Source organism: Pristiophorus japonicus, chromosome 3 (assembly GCF_044704955.1).
Source record: "Pristiophorus japonicus isolate sPriJap1 chromosome 3, sPriJap1.hap1, whole genome shotgun sequence".
Taxonomy (NCBI): domain Eukaryota; kingdom Metazoa; phylum Chordata; class Chondrichthyes; family Pristiophoridae; genus Pristiophorus; species Pristiophorus japonicus.
In genome coordinates, this window is record NC_091979.1 from 170,317,899 (window position 1) to 170,334,933 (window position 17,035).

General features: G+C 44.3%; 1 protein-coding gene across 1 annotated transcript in view; it reads left to right on the forward strand.

Moving 5' to 3' along the window:
* LOC139260008 (dynein regulatory complex protein 11-like) overlaps positions 1-17,035 on the forward strand; it is a 474,078-nt gene that overhangs the window by 338,751 nt on the left and 118,292 nt on the right. The window contains exons 13-14 of the mRNA XM_070876052.1: positions 1,885-1,967; positions 11,701-11,808. Coding sequence (XP_070732153.1) covers positions 1,885-1,967; positions 11,701-11,808 — 191 coding nt within the window. The remainder of the gene's footprint in view (positions 1-1,884; positions 1,968-11,700; positions 11,809-17,035) is intronic.

Sequence of the window (17,035 nt, forward strand, 5' to 3'; positions counted from 1 at the left end):
TAATTCCCTGTTTTCTCTCTCCCTCCTTTTTTAAAAAGTGGGGTTACATTAGCTACCCTCCAATCCATAGGAACTGATCCAGAGTCTATAGAATGTTGGAAAATGACCACCAATGCTTCCACTATTTCTAGGGTCACTTCCTTCAGTACCCTAGGATGCAGACTATCAGGCGCTGGATATTTATCGGCCTTCACTCCCATCAATTTCCCTAACACAATTTCCTGACTAATAAGGATTTCCTTCAGTTCCTCCTTCTCGCTAGAACCTCAGTCCCCTAGTATTTCCGGAAGGTTATTTGTGTCTTCCTTTGTGAAGACAGAATCAAAGTATTTTTTCAATTGGTCTTCCATTTTTTTGTTCCCCATTATAAATTCACCTGATTCTGACTGCAAGCTACCTACGTTTGTCTTCACTAATCTTTTTCTCTTCACATATCTATAGAAGCTTTTGCAGTCAGTTTTTATGTTCCCGGCAAGCTTATTCTCATACTTTATTTCTCCCCTCCTAATTAAACCCTTTGTCTTCCTCTGCTGAATTCTAAATTTCTCCCAGTCCTCAGGTTTGCTGCTTTTTCTCGCCAATTCATATGCATTTTCCTTGGATTTAACGCTAACCCTAATTTCCCTTGTTAGCCACGGTTGAGCCACCTTCCCCGTTTTATTTTTACGCCAGACAGGGATGTACAATTGTTGAAGTTCATCCATGTGATCTTTAAATGTCTGCCATTGCCTATCCACCGTCAACCTTTTAAGTATCATTCGCCAGTCTATCCAAGCCAATTCACGTCTGATACCATCGAAATTACCTTTCTTTAAGTTTAGGACCCTGGTCTCTGAATTAACTGTGTCACTCTCCATCTTAATGAAGAATTCTACCATATTATGGTCACTCTTCCCCAAGAGACATTAAACCTGTCTAAGAGCTTCCATGGAGTCCGAGCTGGCTGGTTAGGTTCATCTATGCAACTTTTCAGTAGTTAACCTGTGGAATTCCCTGCCGCAGAGAGTTGTTGATGCCAGTTCATTGGATATATTCAAGAAGGAGTTAGATATGGCCCTTATGGTTAAAAGGATCAAGGGGTATGGAGAGAAAGCAGGAATGGGGTATTAAGGGATTGATCAGCCATGATCTTATTGAATGCCGTGCAGGCTCGAAGGGCCGAATGGCCTACTCCTGCACCTATTTTCTATGTTTCTACGGATCCCTGCTGACTTGTGTAAGGTCAGTGAAGTCTCCCATCTCTGACATTGTTCTTGTATAACTTATAGAAAGTAAGCAATACAAATACATAAATAAAAAGGATAAAATAACCCCAGGAATGTAAAGCCAAATGGCCTCATCAGCCAAACTGTGCATGCTATAATGGCAGTTTCACTATAACTCAAAAGGGCCAGTGCACTAGGTTATTGTTTTATACTGTTGATCTACTGATAACTAAATAGAAAATTAACATGGGGGCTCTGTTAGATATGATATTTCTATGATATTTGTCTAACAAGTGAATCTAACTGAATAATTTGAGCAACAGAATTACAAATTCATTTTGACATCAGGACTACTTATTGGAAAAGTGTCGCAATTGGAGAGAGAATATATCAGTGAGATTCAGTGATGTAGCTGTTCAATAATATGGTATCTTGGGGAGAAAATGAATTGTGTGGTTCATCGAATGATATAGCACAAAAGGAGGCCATTCAGCCCATCTTACCAAGAGTCATCAATATATCTTTCCCACCATTTAAATTTGCCTTAGTGCAGTTCCATGATTGTATACATAAAATAATCACTGTAGAAAAGATATCCAAAAGTGGTGATCAATGGACACAGAGACTTGAAACATGGTCTAAATGTACAAGCACTAATGTTAACTTTGAATTAATATAGGACAATTGATTCCCTCTACGAAGAACTAGTTCGGGAACATCTACTCATACGGTCAAAGAATGTGCGACTCTCTGATTTTAAAGGTATGGAGAAACATATTCTACTTTAGCAAAAGGAGAAGGTAAACAGTTTGATCTTTTATATTAGGTTTGGGACAGCATGTGGAATGACTAGGCATATTTTTTTAAGGGACCTTGGCTTTTGTACATTTATTATATCATTCATATGTTTAATAAATGGTTACTAGTAGGGAGGGCTCAGACCTACTTCAATCTAACATTAAGTACTTTGGAGGGGGAGGCAACCTAATAACAGGCACAACGCTTTGCCAAATTCCCTCACACGAGGACTTTGATCATGCAGTTAGCAATGACTTAACCTGGTACTTTCAGAATATTTAGAATATTAGAAAGACTGGCACGTTGTAAGCCACCCTGTATAGGTTCTTCTACCATCATCATAGGCAGTCCCTCGAAATCGAGGAAGACTTGCTTCCACTCTAAAAGTGAGTTCTCGGGTGACTGAACAGTTCAATATGGGAATTACAGTCTCTGTCACAGATGGGACAGACAGTCGATGGAGGAAAGGGTGTGTGGGGAGTCTGGTTTGCCGCACGCTCGCTCCGCTGCGCTTGTTTTCTGCATGTTCTCGGCGACGAGACTCGAGGTGCTCAGCGCCCTCCTGGATGCTCTTCCTCCACTTAGGGTGGTCTTTGACCAGGGACTCCCAGGTGTTGGTGGGGTTGTTGAACTTTATCAAGGAGGCTTTGAGGGTGTTCTTGAAACGTTTCCTCTGCCCACCTGGGGCTTGCTTGCCGTGTAGAAATTCTGAGTAGAGCGCTTGCTTTGGGAGTATAGTGTTGGGCATGTGGACAATGTGGCCCGCCCAACAGAGCTGGTTGAGTGTGGTCAGTGCTTCGATGCTGGGGATGTTGACCTGATCGAGAACACTAACGTTGGTGCGTCTGTCCTCCCAGGGGATTTGCAGGATCTTGTGAAGGCATCGCTGGTGGTATTTCTCCAGCGATTTGAGGTGCCTACTGTATATGGTCCAGTTCTCTGAGCCATACAGGAGGGCGGGTATCACTACAGCCCTGTAGACCAGATTTGGTGCCAGATTTGAGGGTCTCATCTTCGAATACTCTCTTCCTCTCTTCTACCATAATGAAAGTAGGTGTCCATTATATAGCTAATGAGGAAACATTAGGACTTGGATGACCGCTTCTAGAAGACATTGCCGAGAGACCAGGTAGCAGAGCATATCCTCAAATCTCATTTGGTGCATACCATGATTTGATTGCAGAGTGGCTTGCAGCTGTGGCAGAAGCTCTATACCTCCAACTGATGGAACAATTGTTCTATGGTGTATAGTGTGTATCCACAATGTGGGCAGGATAGCAGTGACTCATTCACATGTGTTATGATGAGTTTTGCTGATCACCATGCCATTCACGATGAGCTTCTCATACATGCTGTCTGCCTGGGGCACTGTTGATGATTGGTAGCCAAGTGAATGGAACTTGGGAGGGGTAGACCTATCACTGAGAGCTGAGATTTTTCCCATTTAGGTCTGGGAAACCCTGCAAGCCACTGCCCTAACAGGTAGGGTACTAACCTGTTGAACTAACTGAACTAACTAACTGAACTAACATTCAGAAGCTTATTAGTGCTCTCCACTGGTAGCTTGTGTGGCTTTAGTCGATTTAACTTTAGCAGTTCCCCTGCATATATTTGAAGGTCCCTAAGCCTTGGTTTTTCCAACTTGTGCTTAAGCTTTAGGGCTTAGATGTGATGTATGTCGCCATAGGGAAAAAATATGCACTTCATATCAAGCAAACATGTGTAAATTTGCCAGTAGCTTGGTTTGGAGACTCTTAATCAAGTTGACGTGCTTTCTGCTACATGTCAGATATCCAACTGACCAGAAGAGAACATTAACATTTTTTTAAAGTAATATGCCCCAAAATTCCACGTGGTGAGTTGCATCGGATTTGCGCCAATGAGTTGCACCCAACTGCTTTGCAGAGTGATGCCTCTTGGATTTCATAGGTCAGCTCATTTACATATGCATTGGAGGATTGTTTGGCACAAATCCTGTGTAAAATAGGAGTATTGTGCTGGGGGTGTTCAAAAAGAAGAATGTTCAAGGTTACTTGCAGGTTCTGAGGTCAGTCTCCGAGGATTTGTGGCAACTAACAGTTATGACTCTAGAGTCTATGGGCTCAATTTGCACCGTTTTTTTGGCACGTGCCGTTTTTACTGGCATAATTATTTAATTCTAAGATTCCCCCTGGAATCTGCGGCGGTGTAATTCCTTTAGTTACGATTTTCCTACGTTAGGTATTTTTGACATCATATTTGACTAGACATTTTTCTTAGCGAGGGGAGGAAGTGACTTTTGCAAGAAAAGCCAATGAATAAATATTTTTTTAAAAGGTCTACGAGGATATAAAGCCTTCTCACGCCCAGCTATTGCTAGCAAAGGGCGGAATAGAAATCTTCTCTTCCACGAAGCTAGCCACAAGGGGTCACTCATTAATGCAAGCTTCGAATTAAACCTCGGCATATGTGGGTACTACATGTTCCCTCATGACTGCGCCAGTTTTCAGCATTTTTCACAGTTTCCCCCCAAAATTTTTATCCTCGGTCGGCGCATCTGGCTACTCCCAATAAACCTTTTGGTGAGTTAACAGCCCACAATGAAAAATCGGCGCTGAATGACGCCATTTTTTTTCATCAACATTTTTGGAGAGAATCACTAACACTTGAAATAGCCATAATAAAGTTCAACTTTTTTTTACCTTTCAACGGAGTACATAGAAGTTTCTTGGATTTCTGAAGTTTTAACTTTTTTTTTACTCACACGCCACCACCGAACGTCTTCAAGCAGGGCTGGAGGGTCGTAGCGTCGGCCGTCAGAATCGGCCCCATACCCGGACACAGGGGCTCGGGGCTCGGCTGGAAAACAAGACCCGGGGCAGGGGGGGAGGGGACAGGTGGTGATCGGAAGGCTTCTACACTGAGCCCGGGGAGGGAGGTGCCGATCAAAAGGCTTCTGCACTGAACCTGGGGAGGGAGGTGCCAATCAGAAGGCTGCTGCACTAGGCACAAGACTGCAATGAGTTTGCGGGAGGGAGGATGAAGAGAAGTCACAAGACTGCAATGAGTTGCAGGGGAGAAGGGGAGAAGTCACAAGGCTGCAATGAGTTGGGGTGGGGGGAGAAAGGGAGAAGTCACAAGATTGCAATGAGTTGGGGGGGGGAGAAGTCACAAGACCTGGGTGTGGTCCATCCATACAGACCATGGGTAGAGAGAACAAAGAACCTGTCCTGCCTGCCTACCTGCCATTTTGAGCAAAGGTAAAATTTAACTATGCGGGCAATACTGACAATGTCATATCTTGTGCGAGCCTTCTGCATCATGGTGCAACAGTGGAGACAATTGTTTCGACATCATTACCTGAGGAACATCAGAGCCCATAGGGTACTGGGCAGGAGGCCTTACCCACATCGGGTATATCGAGACAGGCGTTCGTACCTACACTTTGACTGTGTGAGAAGGCTGCGTTTCCGCAAATAAGTTGTAACTGAGATCTGTGAGTTGGCGAAAGCAGACCTGCAACCTAGAAGCGTCAGGAGGGCTGCTTTGTCAGTTGAAGTGAAGGTTACAGCTGCACTTTCATTCTATGCCTCCGGATCATTTCAAGCTACAACTGGGAATGTGTGTGCCATCTCACAACATGCAACACATGTCTGCATTCGGCAGATGACAGCTGCAGTATAAACACGGAGGAATGACTGCATAAAGTTCCCTATGACCGCCCAAGCAATGCGTGACAGGGCTGTGGGCTTCTCCAGGATTGCTGGCTTCCCAAAGGTACAGGGCTGCATTGATTGTACCCACATCGCCTTGCGAGCACCTTTGGAGGATTACGAAATGTACAGGAGCAGAAAAGGCTTCCACTCAATTAATGTACAGCTCATGCATCGCATTATGTCAGTCGATGCAAGATATCTTGGGAGCACCCGTGATGCGTTCATCCTATGCGGGAGCGTTATATCTGCCATGTTTGAGCAGCAGCCAGAAGGGCAGAGCTGAATACTGAGAGACAAAGGGAACGGCCTCACCACCTGGTCCTACGCGTAACCCGGATGGAAGCTGACCGGGAATACAACATGTCGAACATTGCGATCATCATAGAGAGGACCATTGCAATCTTGAAACAGCGTTTCCAATGCCTGGACCATTCCGGAGGCTACTAGCTGTACTCCCCTGAGATTGTCGATCAATTCACTGTTGTGTTCTACATGCTGCACAATTTAGCCATCATGAGGCAGCAGCAGCTGGGAGGAGAAGACCCACCTGTGGTGAGAGTGGCTGATGATAATGATGAGGAAGATGCGGATGATGAGCAGGAGGACGAGGACAAGGAAGCCATGCAAGTACCTGAACCCGAAGCACGACGGCGGAGGAGGGCGTGCCATCGTGCCCCTTTAACGTTTGCTCGAGGCTTGTGCCAGCAGCTCATCGGTGAATGCTTTGCTGCCTGAAGGCTCAGCGACAACTATTCCACATGGACCGTGTTTACTGTTGAGACATGTTCAGTAATGTTTTGTTGCGTTAATGGAACAAATAATGGAAATGATTTCTCTTGAGTAACAAAAGTTGTGTTAATAATGGAACAAATAATGAAAATGATTCAGGTTTAATTGAAAATATATTTTATTTAAAAGTTTAACAAACAGTTCTTTGTACCTAACTTAACTTTAATAAAATTATTCTTGTATCAAACTTGAAAGATTTCAGTTACGATCACTTACAAACTTTAAGATCACTTACATACTCTCAGCTCACTTAAAAACTTTAAGATCACTTACTAACTTTTAAACTTGTAAATTTAGATAACTTACAAAAATCTTTTAATTTGAGGATAACAGTTACAACAGTAACAATAATAATAACAACAACAGAAGCAGCAGCAAAGAAAGAAAGGTTGCACCCATCTGTCCTCCACCTTATTCTAAGACTGCCCACCGCTCTTGGTCTTAGTGGCTCCACCACCCCTGCCCGCCGACGGTGGCACAGTGTTTCTGGGGTTGGTACCAAGCTTATTCTTTCAAAGATCTCGGGTAGTGCGCACCTGTTGAGGGCGGGGGGGGCGGTTGGGGGGGGTGATGATGGCGGCAGGTGGCAATGTGGAGGGCGCGGATTGAGCCTCTTCAGAGGCTGGTGTGGGGATTGGAGTGGGAGTGGCAGTTGATTCTGTCACTGGGTTTGGGGTCTGGGCGTATTCCCTTATTGCAGCAGCTAACTCCAACATGCCGTCCCTCATGTGCCCTGACAATGTCGCAACGACCTGCAACATTCCCTCCCTCATGTTGAGTAAAATTGTCTCAACTACCTCTGACATTCCCTCCCTCGTGTTCAGTGATAGTTTTTGCACCATCTCTGACATTCCCTCCCTGATGTTCACTGATATGGTTTCAACTGACTGAGATATTCCCTCACTCATGGTCCCGGACATCATTCCCTTTTCTCGTGAGATTGCTGTTACTTCTCCCGACAGTCTCGCTGCCTCATCACCCACCCTACTGATGGTGTCTGTTATGTCCTTACACACTACAGCAAATCAACACGAGGCACATACTGGAGACAAGGTCACTCTGTGACCTGTACCTTTATTCACAGGACCAAGAAGTGATGACCCTGCGTGGGACCTCCCTTTATATACCTGGATGACCAGGTGAGGAGTGTCTCCCACAAGTTCACCCCCTGTGGTCAAGGTGTGCATTTCTCAGGTGTTTACAGTGTTCAATGTTGTTACATAAAGGTTGCAGTTATGTGAGGTTACAAATATGACAGTGTCCAGGAGTGATTGCGTAAGGTCAATGCTCTCCCCATTCATTGCCATCAGCTGAACCACATCTGTTAGATCCTGCATCTCAGGAGAGCGCAGTCGAGCTCTCCTTCCCCTCCTCCCCACGGGTGTGGCTCGCACCTCACCACTGGGACCCGCAGCCTCGGAAGGTGGGGCCCTGGGTGTGTCTTGCTACACCCCACCACTGGGACCCACAGCCTCGGTCGTTAGGAAACCATGGAATGTCCCACCAACACTCAAACCACTAGTCACAGAAGGGATTGGCACCTCAATGGGCGGCACCTGCACCTCCACCAAAGTCAGTAAAACAGTGGAGGTTTCATCCATCTCCATCCCCTCCCCCCCACCCGTGCTCTTGATCTGGAGCGTAGGATGGAAGATGTTCTCTTCAGGCTCGTCCTTGTTTGAATCTTCTTCTGCATCGTCAGGGTCAGCCTGAAGTTCTGCAAAATATAACAGAACACTGACAAACGGTTAGCAGCAGAGGAGGGGGCAGGGTGGCATGAGTAGGCTCACACAGCGCAAGCAGCAGGCTCATTTGAAGGACCAGGATGAATGATAGCACATTGCATCAACTGAAGCATAGCTGATGGGGACATCCCCAGGAACCGCTCAGTACTTAACATTTAGCAAAGCCAGACTGTGGAATTTGGAGGGCTTACCCTCTCCCTCAAGTGTGGGCCCAGCTTGTGCAGTGGTGGTTGCTTTTTTCCAGGCGGGCCGCAGCAAAGCAGCGACCCTCTCTTCCAACGGTGTCAGTGAGTGCAGATTTGCCAGGCCTCCTCCTGTTCGAGTTGTTTCCCTTTTATTATGTGCCACCTTCCTCTGCAAAGATGAAAATGCAACTTTTCAGAGAGGGTGTCTTTCTGCTGGGTGGGACATATACAGCTGGTCACATTTACAATTGCAATTCCATTGAATAAATGAAAATATTACTTACACTAACGACTTGACCAAGGTCCTGCCACTTCTTTTTACACTGGCCTCCAGATCTCATGGTGGTCACCATTGCACAGTAATCTTCTGCAACTTGGCTCCAGCGTTTCTTCATTTCTTTGGCTGGAACTTTTATGTGACCTCTGCTAGTGTCCAGCTCCTGCCATCTGGTCTCAATCAAAGTAACTAGTGCCTCCACTTCATCCTGTAAGACATTCTTGGTCCTTGCACCACGTTGCATCTTGTATTGCTGCAGATCCGAATTTTCCAATGCTCTCAAACATCACTCCTTCTCACACAACTGGCTCTTTAAAAATGGGCAATTGCCAACCTGAAGCTGTACTGCACATGTGCGTCCATTGAAATAACGTCAAAAAAGTCACTAGTTATGTCGCGCATGCGCAGAAGATGCAACATTGTTTTTTCGGCACAGACAGCAGGCTCCACCCCCCAAGGTGACTGGACACACTGCGCGGCGCCAAATTTGAATTATACATCAGGGAAACTTTGGCAAAATATTTCTGGTGCATTTCTGGCCTAGAAAAACAGGCTTGGACAAAATTGAGCCCTATAGCCCTCATTTGCAGCGACATTAGGTAATCTTTATCTTCATTGCAGACATCAATGGAGCGGCTTCATTGAAATCTGCACCAGACCCTTATCTAAGAAGAAACCAGGGAGCAGTTGGTGCCTCTACAGGGCAGCGCAGACTGCTGCCCTGGTGGCAGTTGGGGAACAGAATAAGCAGTATTTTCCATTTCTGCTCCCAGCAGGTCCCAAGATATCCCAGCTGGGGTATAGGTTGCTGTCTCACGAGTTCCAGATTCTGAATTCACTTTAGACAAGCTAGCTCACTGACGTGTGGGGACACAGATTCATGGCCCAGTGAAAGATGATGATTGGAGTTAATCTCTCTGAGGCTGCTATCTCTCAGGACAACAGCAAATGCCAGGCCTCCAGCCTTTTCCCTCAGAGCTCTACACCAGTGGCACATGGAGACAACACTAGGCTTTACAGGCACAAACTCCAATAGTGCAGCCAGAAGTGGCTCCCTCCTAGGATCAAGCTGCCATGAATGGAGGGCCAACTCTGCTGCCGTTCAGGCAACTCTTAGTAGGATCATTATTTATGGGAGCAATAAGAATGCCTTGTCACCCACAAATGATCCACTGACATGACTTTCTTCCTTAAGGAGGTGAAGGAGGACTGAATTTTGAACAAATGAATGTGACAACTTTCAGTGAATTTCACATTGATGTACAGGATCCTTTACATGTTGTCACGTACAATCTCTACATTGGGAAACACTTCCTGTTGAGGGAATTGACTGTAGTAGGATTTTGAAAGCAGCATGATGCCATCTATTGCACCTTGGACCTTGCAGTAGGTGGAAGAGCTCCTCTATTGCCTCTTAGGTAAAGCGCACTCTTCTAATACACATTTAATCACCAAGGTCCTCATAGCACCTGTGTTACCTGTATATTCTTTAGGGTGGTCGTATTTGGTGGTGGTGCATCCTCTTTAAAGGTGGCCTCACAAAACTTTCCTCCATCCTCCCCTGCTAGTCATCCTCCATTATATTGGCATACAAAGGTATGAAGATAGGGAATGTCATACCTGCTCCTGAGAAGTCCTCACTGGGGAGGAGGAGGGTCAAAATTTGGCAGTGTGACACCAGATAACTAGTAGACAAAATACCAAAAAACATCCAAAATAATAGGGGTATGGTCGCATAGTGACTATGTTACTGGACTAGTAATCTTGAGATGTGAGTTCAAATCCCACCACGGTAGTTGGGGAATTTAAATTCAGTTAATTAAATTCAGTTAATTAAATAAATCTGGAATTAAAAAGCTAGTATCAGTAATGTTGACCATGAAACTACCGGATTGGTTCACTAATGGCCTTTAGGGAAGGAATTTCATGAAAAACAAACACTAATGTTATCGAAATAAAGCTACTCCCAGGAGGACACACATGTGTGGATTTAGAGCCTGGCACAAGAAAGAGATCACCAGAGGCCAAATCTTCAACCCCTGACCCATGTTGATCCAAGTGCAGATGTTGCATCTCAATAATTGCTAGATTCTAAAGAGATCCAGTTTGTAATATTGCTTTACTTCACCAAAGAGGCTATTGCGACACCTTCTTTGCTTCCTCTGAAGCGTCATAGTAAAATGATCACACTAGATTATCTAAATTATACTGTATTTTACAGTTTTTTGTGCTAATCAAAGTGAGGGTTGCGTGTATGGAGCACTTGTCTCTTTTTGTCACCCAAAAACTTCAGCAACAAGTATTCCAAAATAGATAGGAAACAATCCTTTGCATGGCCCTACCAAGCACTCCCAGGTCAGGTATATCATTGGTTAAATGCAAAATAAAGCAGCTTCTACAGTACAGCAAAAAGTACTCCCAGTTAGGATACACCATTGATAAAAATGTAGACCAAAACCATTTCAATTCTGTCCAATCAATCAACCAATCAAGTATACTCAGGTTTGATACAAAATAAAGCTCCCTCTACAGTGCCCTCTTCAAGGAGTCTCAACACAGCTATAAAATATGCTAGACACAGAATAAAGTTCTTTCTCTCTGTCTAAATATGTTCCTTCACTCTAATATCACAAGAGTACCTTCTATTACACAGTGTAACATTTCCACTTCATGAAAATTATAACCATCCCCCCAAACCGAAAAAGATTGGCAATTTTTGCAGAACCCTTGGCAATTTTGAGCTGTCAATTTGTGCTTTCCAGGAACTGGATTGAGACAATTGAAAATTATTTCACGTAGAAACCTTACAACCAACCGAGAGATATTTATTCCCCTCAGTCTGCACTAAACTTGAACCTAAGTCCAAATATGGTAACACATCGGACTACCCAATCCCTCAAATAAGAACAAGAGGGGAGTGGTGCCTTCATAAAAAAGAGATGGATAAAATGATAGAATTGACTTGATTGATTTTTATGATTAATTATCTTCTTCTTTCCTGTACAGGTGAATATAACTACCTGGGGACCACATTACGGCAAACAGATATCGAACCAATGCCTTCTCTCTCAGATGTGAGGCAGCTGATTGCACTCTATGGGATTTTGCCATTAGGTAAGAGCCTGAAAATGAGAACTAAGGCTTTCAGACAATATGCTCAATTCTTAAACGTGGAAGAGTTCAATCAGTGTTTGTATTCTATCATCATGGATCTCTGCAAGATTCCATTTTAATATGACAAATATTTACTAAATTTCAGAGTCACATCATTCAAACTTTTGAAATGTCACTGGTGATACTGTTTACTAAACTAAGCAGAGATGTCTGGCAGTGAGTAACAAGGCAGTGATATATTTGAATGGTTCTGATGATGTCATAAGTCATGAGAACAGAGTCGGAACACTTTAAGAATGTCAGCAGATTAAATTATTGCTTTATATTAAACACCAGCCAGAAATCAACTGCAAAATTATGTCTTAATAAACTTGTGGTAATTACATAATTATGTAGCAGAGACCTGGAGCATTACAATGACAAATGAACATAAGAACATGAGAAATAGGAGCAGGAGTAGGCCATATGGCCCCTCGAGCCTGCTCCGCCATTTAATACGATTATGGCTGATCCAATCATGGACTCGGGTCCACTTCCCCACCCGCTCTCCATAACCCCTTATTCCCTTATCGTTTAAGAAACTATCTATTTCTGTCTTAAAATTTATTCAATGTCCCAGCTTCCACAGCTCTCTGAGGCAGCGAATTCCACAGATCCACAACCCTCTGAGAGAAGAAATTTCTCCTCATCTCAGTTTTAAATGGGCAGCCCATTATTCTAAGATCATGCCCTCTAGTTCTAGTCTCCCCTATCAGTGGAAACATCCTCTCTGAATCCACCTTAACAAGACCCCTCATAATCTTATACATTTCGATAAGATCACCTCTCATTTTTCTGAATTCCAATGAGTAGAGGCCCAACCTACTTAACCTTTCCTCATAAGTCAACCCCTCCATCCCCGGAATCAACCGAGTGAACCTTCTCTGAACTGCCTCCAAAGCAAGTATATCCTTTCGTAAATATGGAAACCAAAACTGCACGCAGTATTCCAGGTGTGGCTTCACCAATACCCTGTACAACTGTAGCAAGACTTACCTGCTTTTATACTCCATCTCCTTTGTAATAAAGGCCAAGATACCATTGGCCTTCCTGATCACTTGCTGTACCTGCATACTAACCTTTTGTGTTTCACGCACAAGTACCCCGAGGTCCTGCTGTATTGCAGCACTTTGCAATCTTTCTCCATTTAAATAATAACTTGCTCTTTGATTTTTTTTCTGCCAAAGTGCATGACCTCACACTTTCCAACATTATACTCCATCTGCCAAATTTTTGCCCACTTACTTAGCCTGTCTATGTCCTTCTGCAGATTTTTTGTTTCTCACACATTGCTTTTCCTCCCATCTTTGTATCGTCGATAAACTTGGCTATGTTACACTCGGTCCCTTTCTCCAAGTCGTTAATATGGATTGAAAATAGTTGGGGTCCCAGCACTGATCCCTGCGGCACCCCACTTCTTACTGATTGCCAACCTGAGAATGAACCATTTATTCCTACTCTCTGTTTTCTGTTCGTTAGCCAATCCTCTATCCATGCTAATATATTACCCCCGACCCCGTGAACTTTTATCTTGTGCAGTAACCTTTTATGTGGCACCTTGTCAAATGCCTTCTGGAAGTCCAAATACACCACATCCACTGGTTCCCCTTTATCCACCCTGTTCGTTACATCCTTAAAGAATTCTAGCAAATTTGTCAACTTGCTGCTGGAACAAAACTAGACCCAACCATAAGCAAAACCCCGGAAAAAATTAGAACCACATATTTAAAAATAAATCCTGATTCAAATGATGGTAATAAAATGTTCCATATTTGCTTCTACGGATAGCTATTCTTATCCGTTGCACCTGTACAGATTGAGCGAAGGAAATTTGAAAAATTGGAGAAGAGGCTTCAGTCCTATACCTCACCCAATTCTTGCAAGCACCATGACTTCAGTAGTCACAAAACAAGGGGTCTGGTTCTGGTCTGCCCTGTCACTCGCATGCAAATTCATGCCTGCTCCTTGGGATTCCCTTCATTTTTGCCTGTCGCTTCTTAATTCTCTGCCCCTTCATCCTTGGCAAAGCCCACTAATGGGCTGAGATGCCTTTTGAGCCTTTATGACGGCTTTCAAATTTTGTTGCCATTACTCCCTGTCACTCTGGTTGTTCCCCTGGTATGGCCCGCATCTCCGCTCCCTTAAGTCCAAGGGACACATACTTAAACATATATGGCGGACAACTGGTTTAACTGTTCAGCGCTAGCTCTGGCTGGACTATATAAAGCACTATTGGGTCCTGCTCTCCACCGTTAAATCTACTCGCTATTCCAGGATCATCCTGGAATGCAAAGATAACCCCTGGTTTCTTTTTTCTACTGCAAATCATCTTCTTACGTCCCTCTCCCCTGCCTCCTCCACTCTCAACTCCAATAACAAGCACGAGGAGTTTTTTGTATGGCCTTGGTAACCTGTGTCACTACTTTCAGTGATTTGTGTATTTATACTCCGATATCCCTTTGTTCTTCTTCCTCACTCAGATTCGTATTTTCCAAGTAATATGTGACCTCTCTATTTTTCTTACTGAAATCTAATACCTCACATTTATCTGTGTTGAATTTCATTTGCCAATTATATGGACTCAACGTCACATTACCACCCCGGGAGCGCCTCTCAAAGGAAGCAGAGTGCCGGAGACAGCGCTCCGCTTCCTTTGAGGAGCGTACGGCCTAATTCCGTATTGGAGGTGGGGCTTCCGGGCCGGGCAATAAAAGTTCATTTGGGGGTGGGGCAAGTTCACCCCTTGTGTTTTTGATTCCAAAGTCTAAATCATTGATATAAATTGTGAACAACAATGGTCCCAGCAATAATCACTGTGGAACACCACTTCCCACCTTCTGCCACTCTGAATAGCTACCCTTTACCATCACTCTCTGTTTTCTGTCTTGAAGCCAGCTAGTTATCCATTCTGCTACTTGTCCCCTGACTCCACGTGCTCTGACCTTCTTCATTAGTCTATTATGTGATACCTTATCAAAAGCCTTTTGAAAATCTAGATACATTACATCTACTGTATTCCCCGTGTCTACTCTATCTTTTACCTCTTCAAAAAGTTCAATGAGATTGGTTAAGCAAGACTTTCCCTTTTGAAATCTATGTTGACTACTCGTTATTATATTTTTGGTTTCTAGATTTTGTTCTATTTTTGCTTTTAGTAGGGATTCCATTATTTTTCCTACCACCGATGTTAAGCTCATGGTTCCCTGGACATGTTTTATCTTCCTTTTTAAATATAGACATTACATTACCTATCCGCCAGTCCTTTGGTACTTCACCTTGTTCTAACGAGTTACTAAATATGTGTAGCAATGCCTCTGCTGTCTCTTCTTCTTTATTTTAAAATGTGTGGATGTAATCCTGCCGGACCAGAGGTTTTATGCTCTTTGAGTTTGATTTGTTTATTTAATATTTCTCCTCTTTTTATTTAAAATGCAGTTATCTCATTTCTAATCTCATCACCTGGTGTCATGTCCACCTGTTCTGTCTCCTTGGTAAATACTGAAGCAAAGTAATTATTTAATATTTCTGCCATCTCTCTATTGCTGCCTGTGATATTATCCAGTCCATCCTTTAGTGGAGACCATTTTCCATACCTCGGGAGCCTACTGTCAACAAACGCAGACATTGACGACAAGGTCCAACACCGGCTTCAGTGTGCCAGTGCAACCTTCGGTCGCCTGAGGAAGAGGGTATTTGAAGACCAGGACCTCAAACCCGGCACCAAGCTCATGGTCTACAGAGCATTAGTAATACCTGCCCTCCTATATGGCTCAGAGATATGGACTATGTGCAGCAGGCACCTCAAAACACTGGAGAAGTACCACCAACGTTGCCTCTGCAAGATCCTGCAAATCCATTGGCAGGATAGGTGCACCAGCATCAGTGTTCTTGCTCAGGCCAACATCCCCAGCATCGAAGCATTGACCACGCTCGATCAGCTCCACTGGAGGAGCCACATCGTCCGCATGCCTGACACGAGACTCCCAAAACAAGCACTCTACTCGGAGCTGCGACATGGCAAGCGAGCCCCAGGTGGGCAGAGGAAACGCTTCAAGGACATCCTCAAAGCCTCCTTGAAAAAGTGCAACATCCCCAAGGACACCTGGGAATCCCTGGCCCAAGACCATCCAAAGTGGAGGAAAAGCATCCGGGCAAGCGCTGAACACCTCGAGTCTCTTCGCCGAGAGCAAGCTGAAGCCAATCACTGTCAGCGGAAGGAGCATGTGGCAACCCAGGCACCCCAACCTCCAGTTCCTCCAACCACCGTCTGCCCCACCTGTGATAGAGACTGAAGGTCCCGCATTGGACTCTTCAGTCACCTGAGAACTCATTTTAGTGTGGAAGCAAGTCATCCGCGACTCCAAGGGACTGCCGAAGAAGAAGTGGCTCTATTCCCATCCCGACTCCTTTTTTTACATATGTGCCTGTAAAATATTTTACTATTTTGTTTTTATGTTGCTTGATAATTTAATTTCATTGTTCCTTTTTGCCTTTTTAACTGCTTTTTTGACTTATCACCTGATCTCTTTGTTTTCTCTTTTGTCATGCTCTCCCCTGCTGTTACGCTCAATTTTTCCCATGTCTTTATTCATCCATGGGCTTGAATTTTCTGGGATGGTGGCGGGCGTGATCGGTAGCAGTTCGCATGAAAAAGTTCTTATTTTTGACAATGGGCTGGGATCCCATTGTCATCTCGCTCCCACGCACCTTTCCCCCAGGTGCGTCTGTCATCATGGAGCCAACCCGACTGGCAGCGACGGGCAACACAATTGAAATAATTATCAGTTTACAAACACTTAAGAGCCTTTTTCCTCTGCATTTTAAATTTCCCTGCATGACCACGAGATTTACGCAGCTTAGGAACTACGTCTGTCAACCTGAGGCGAGCGTTCCGTGGCCATTGCTTCAACTGATTACTTCAAATGTACGTAAAAGCTCCCACCTAACAGATGATCACTTTCCTCAGGCAGAAGCTGCAGCTCAGTCCATTTCCAGCACAGATTCTGCAGGATGGAAGTGTTTTCAGCAAAGTCTCCATCCAGTCTTACCTCATTGTAAGAACTCTCTCGACATTGACAGAATGCTTCTGTCATCTGTACTTCACCTGCCATCTATTCCATCAACATATACTGTCTCACCGTGCTCCTCAGAATCGGACCACAATCAGCTCCAACACTAGCAGCACCAG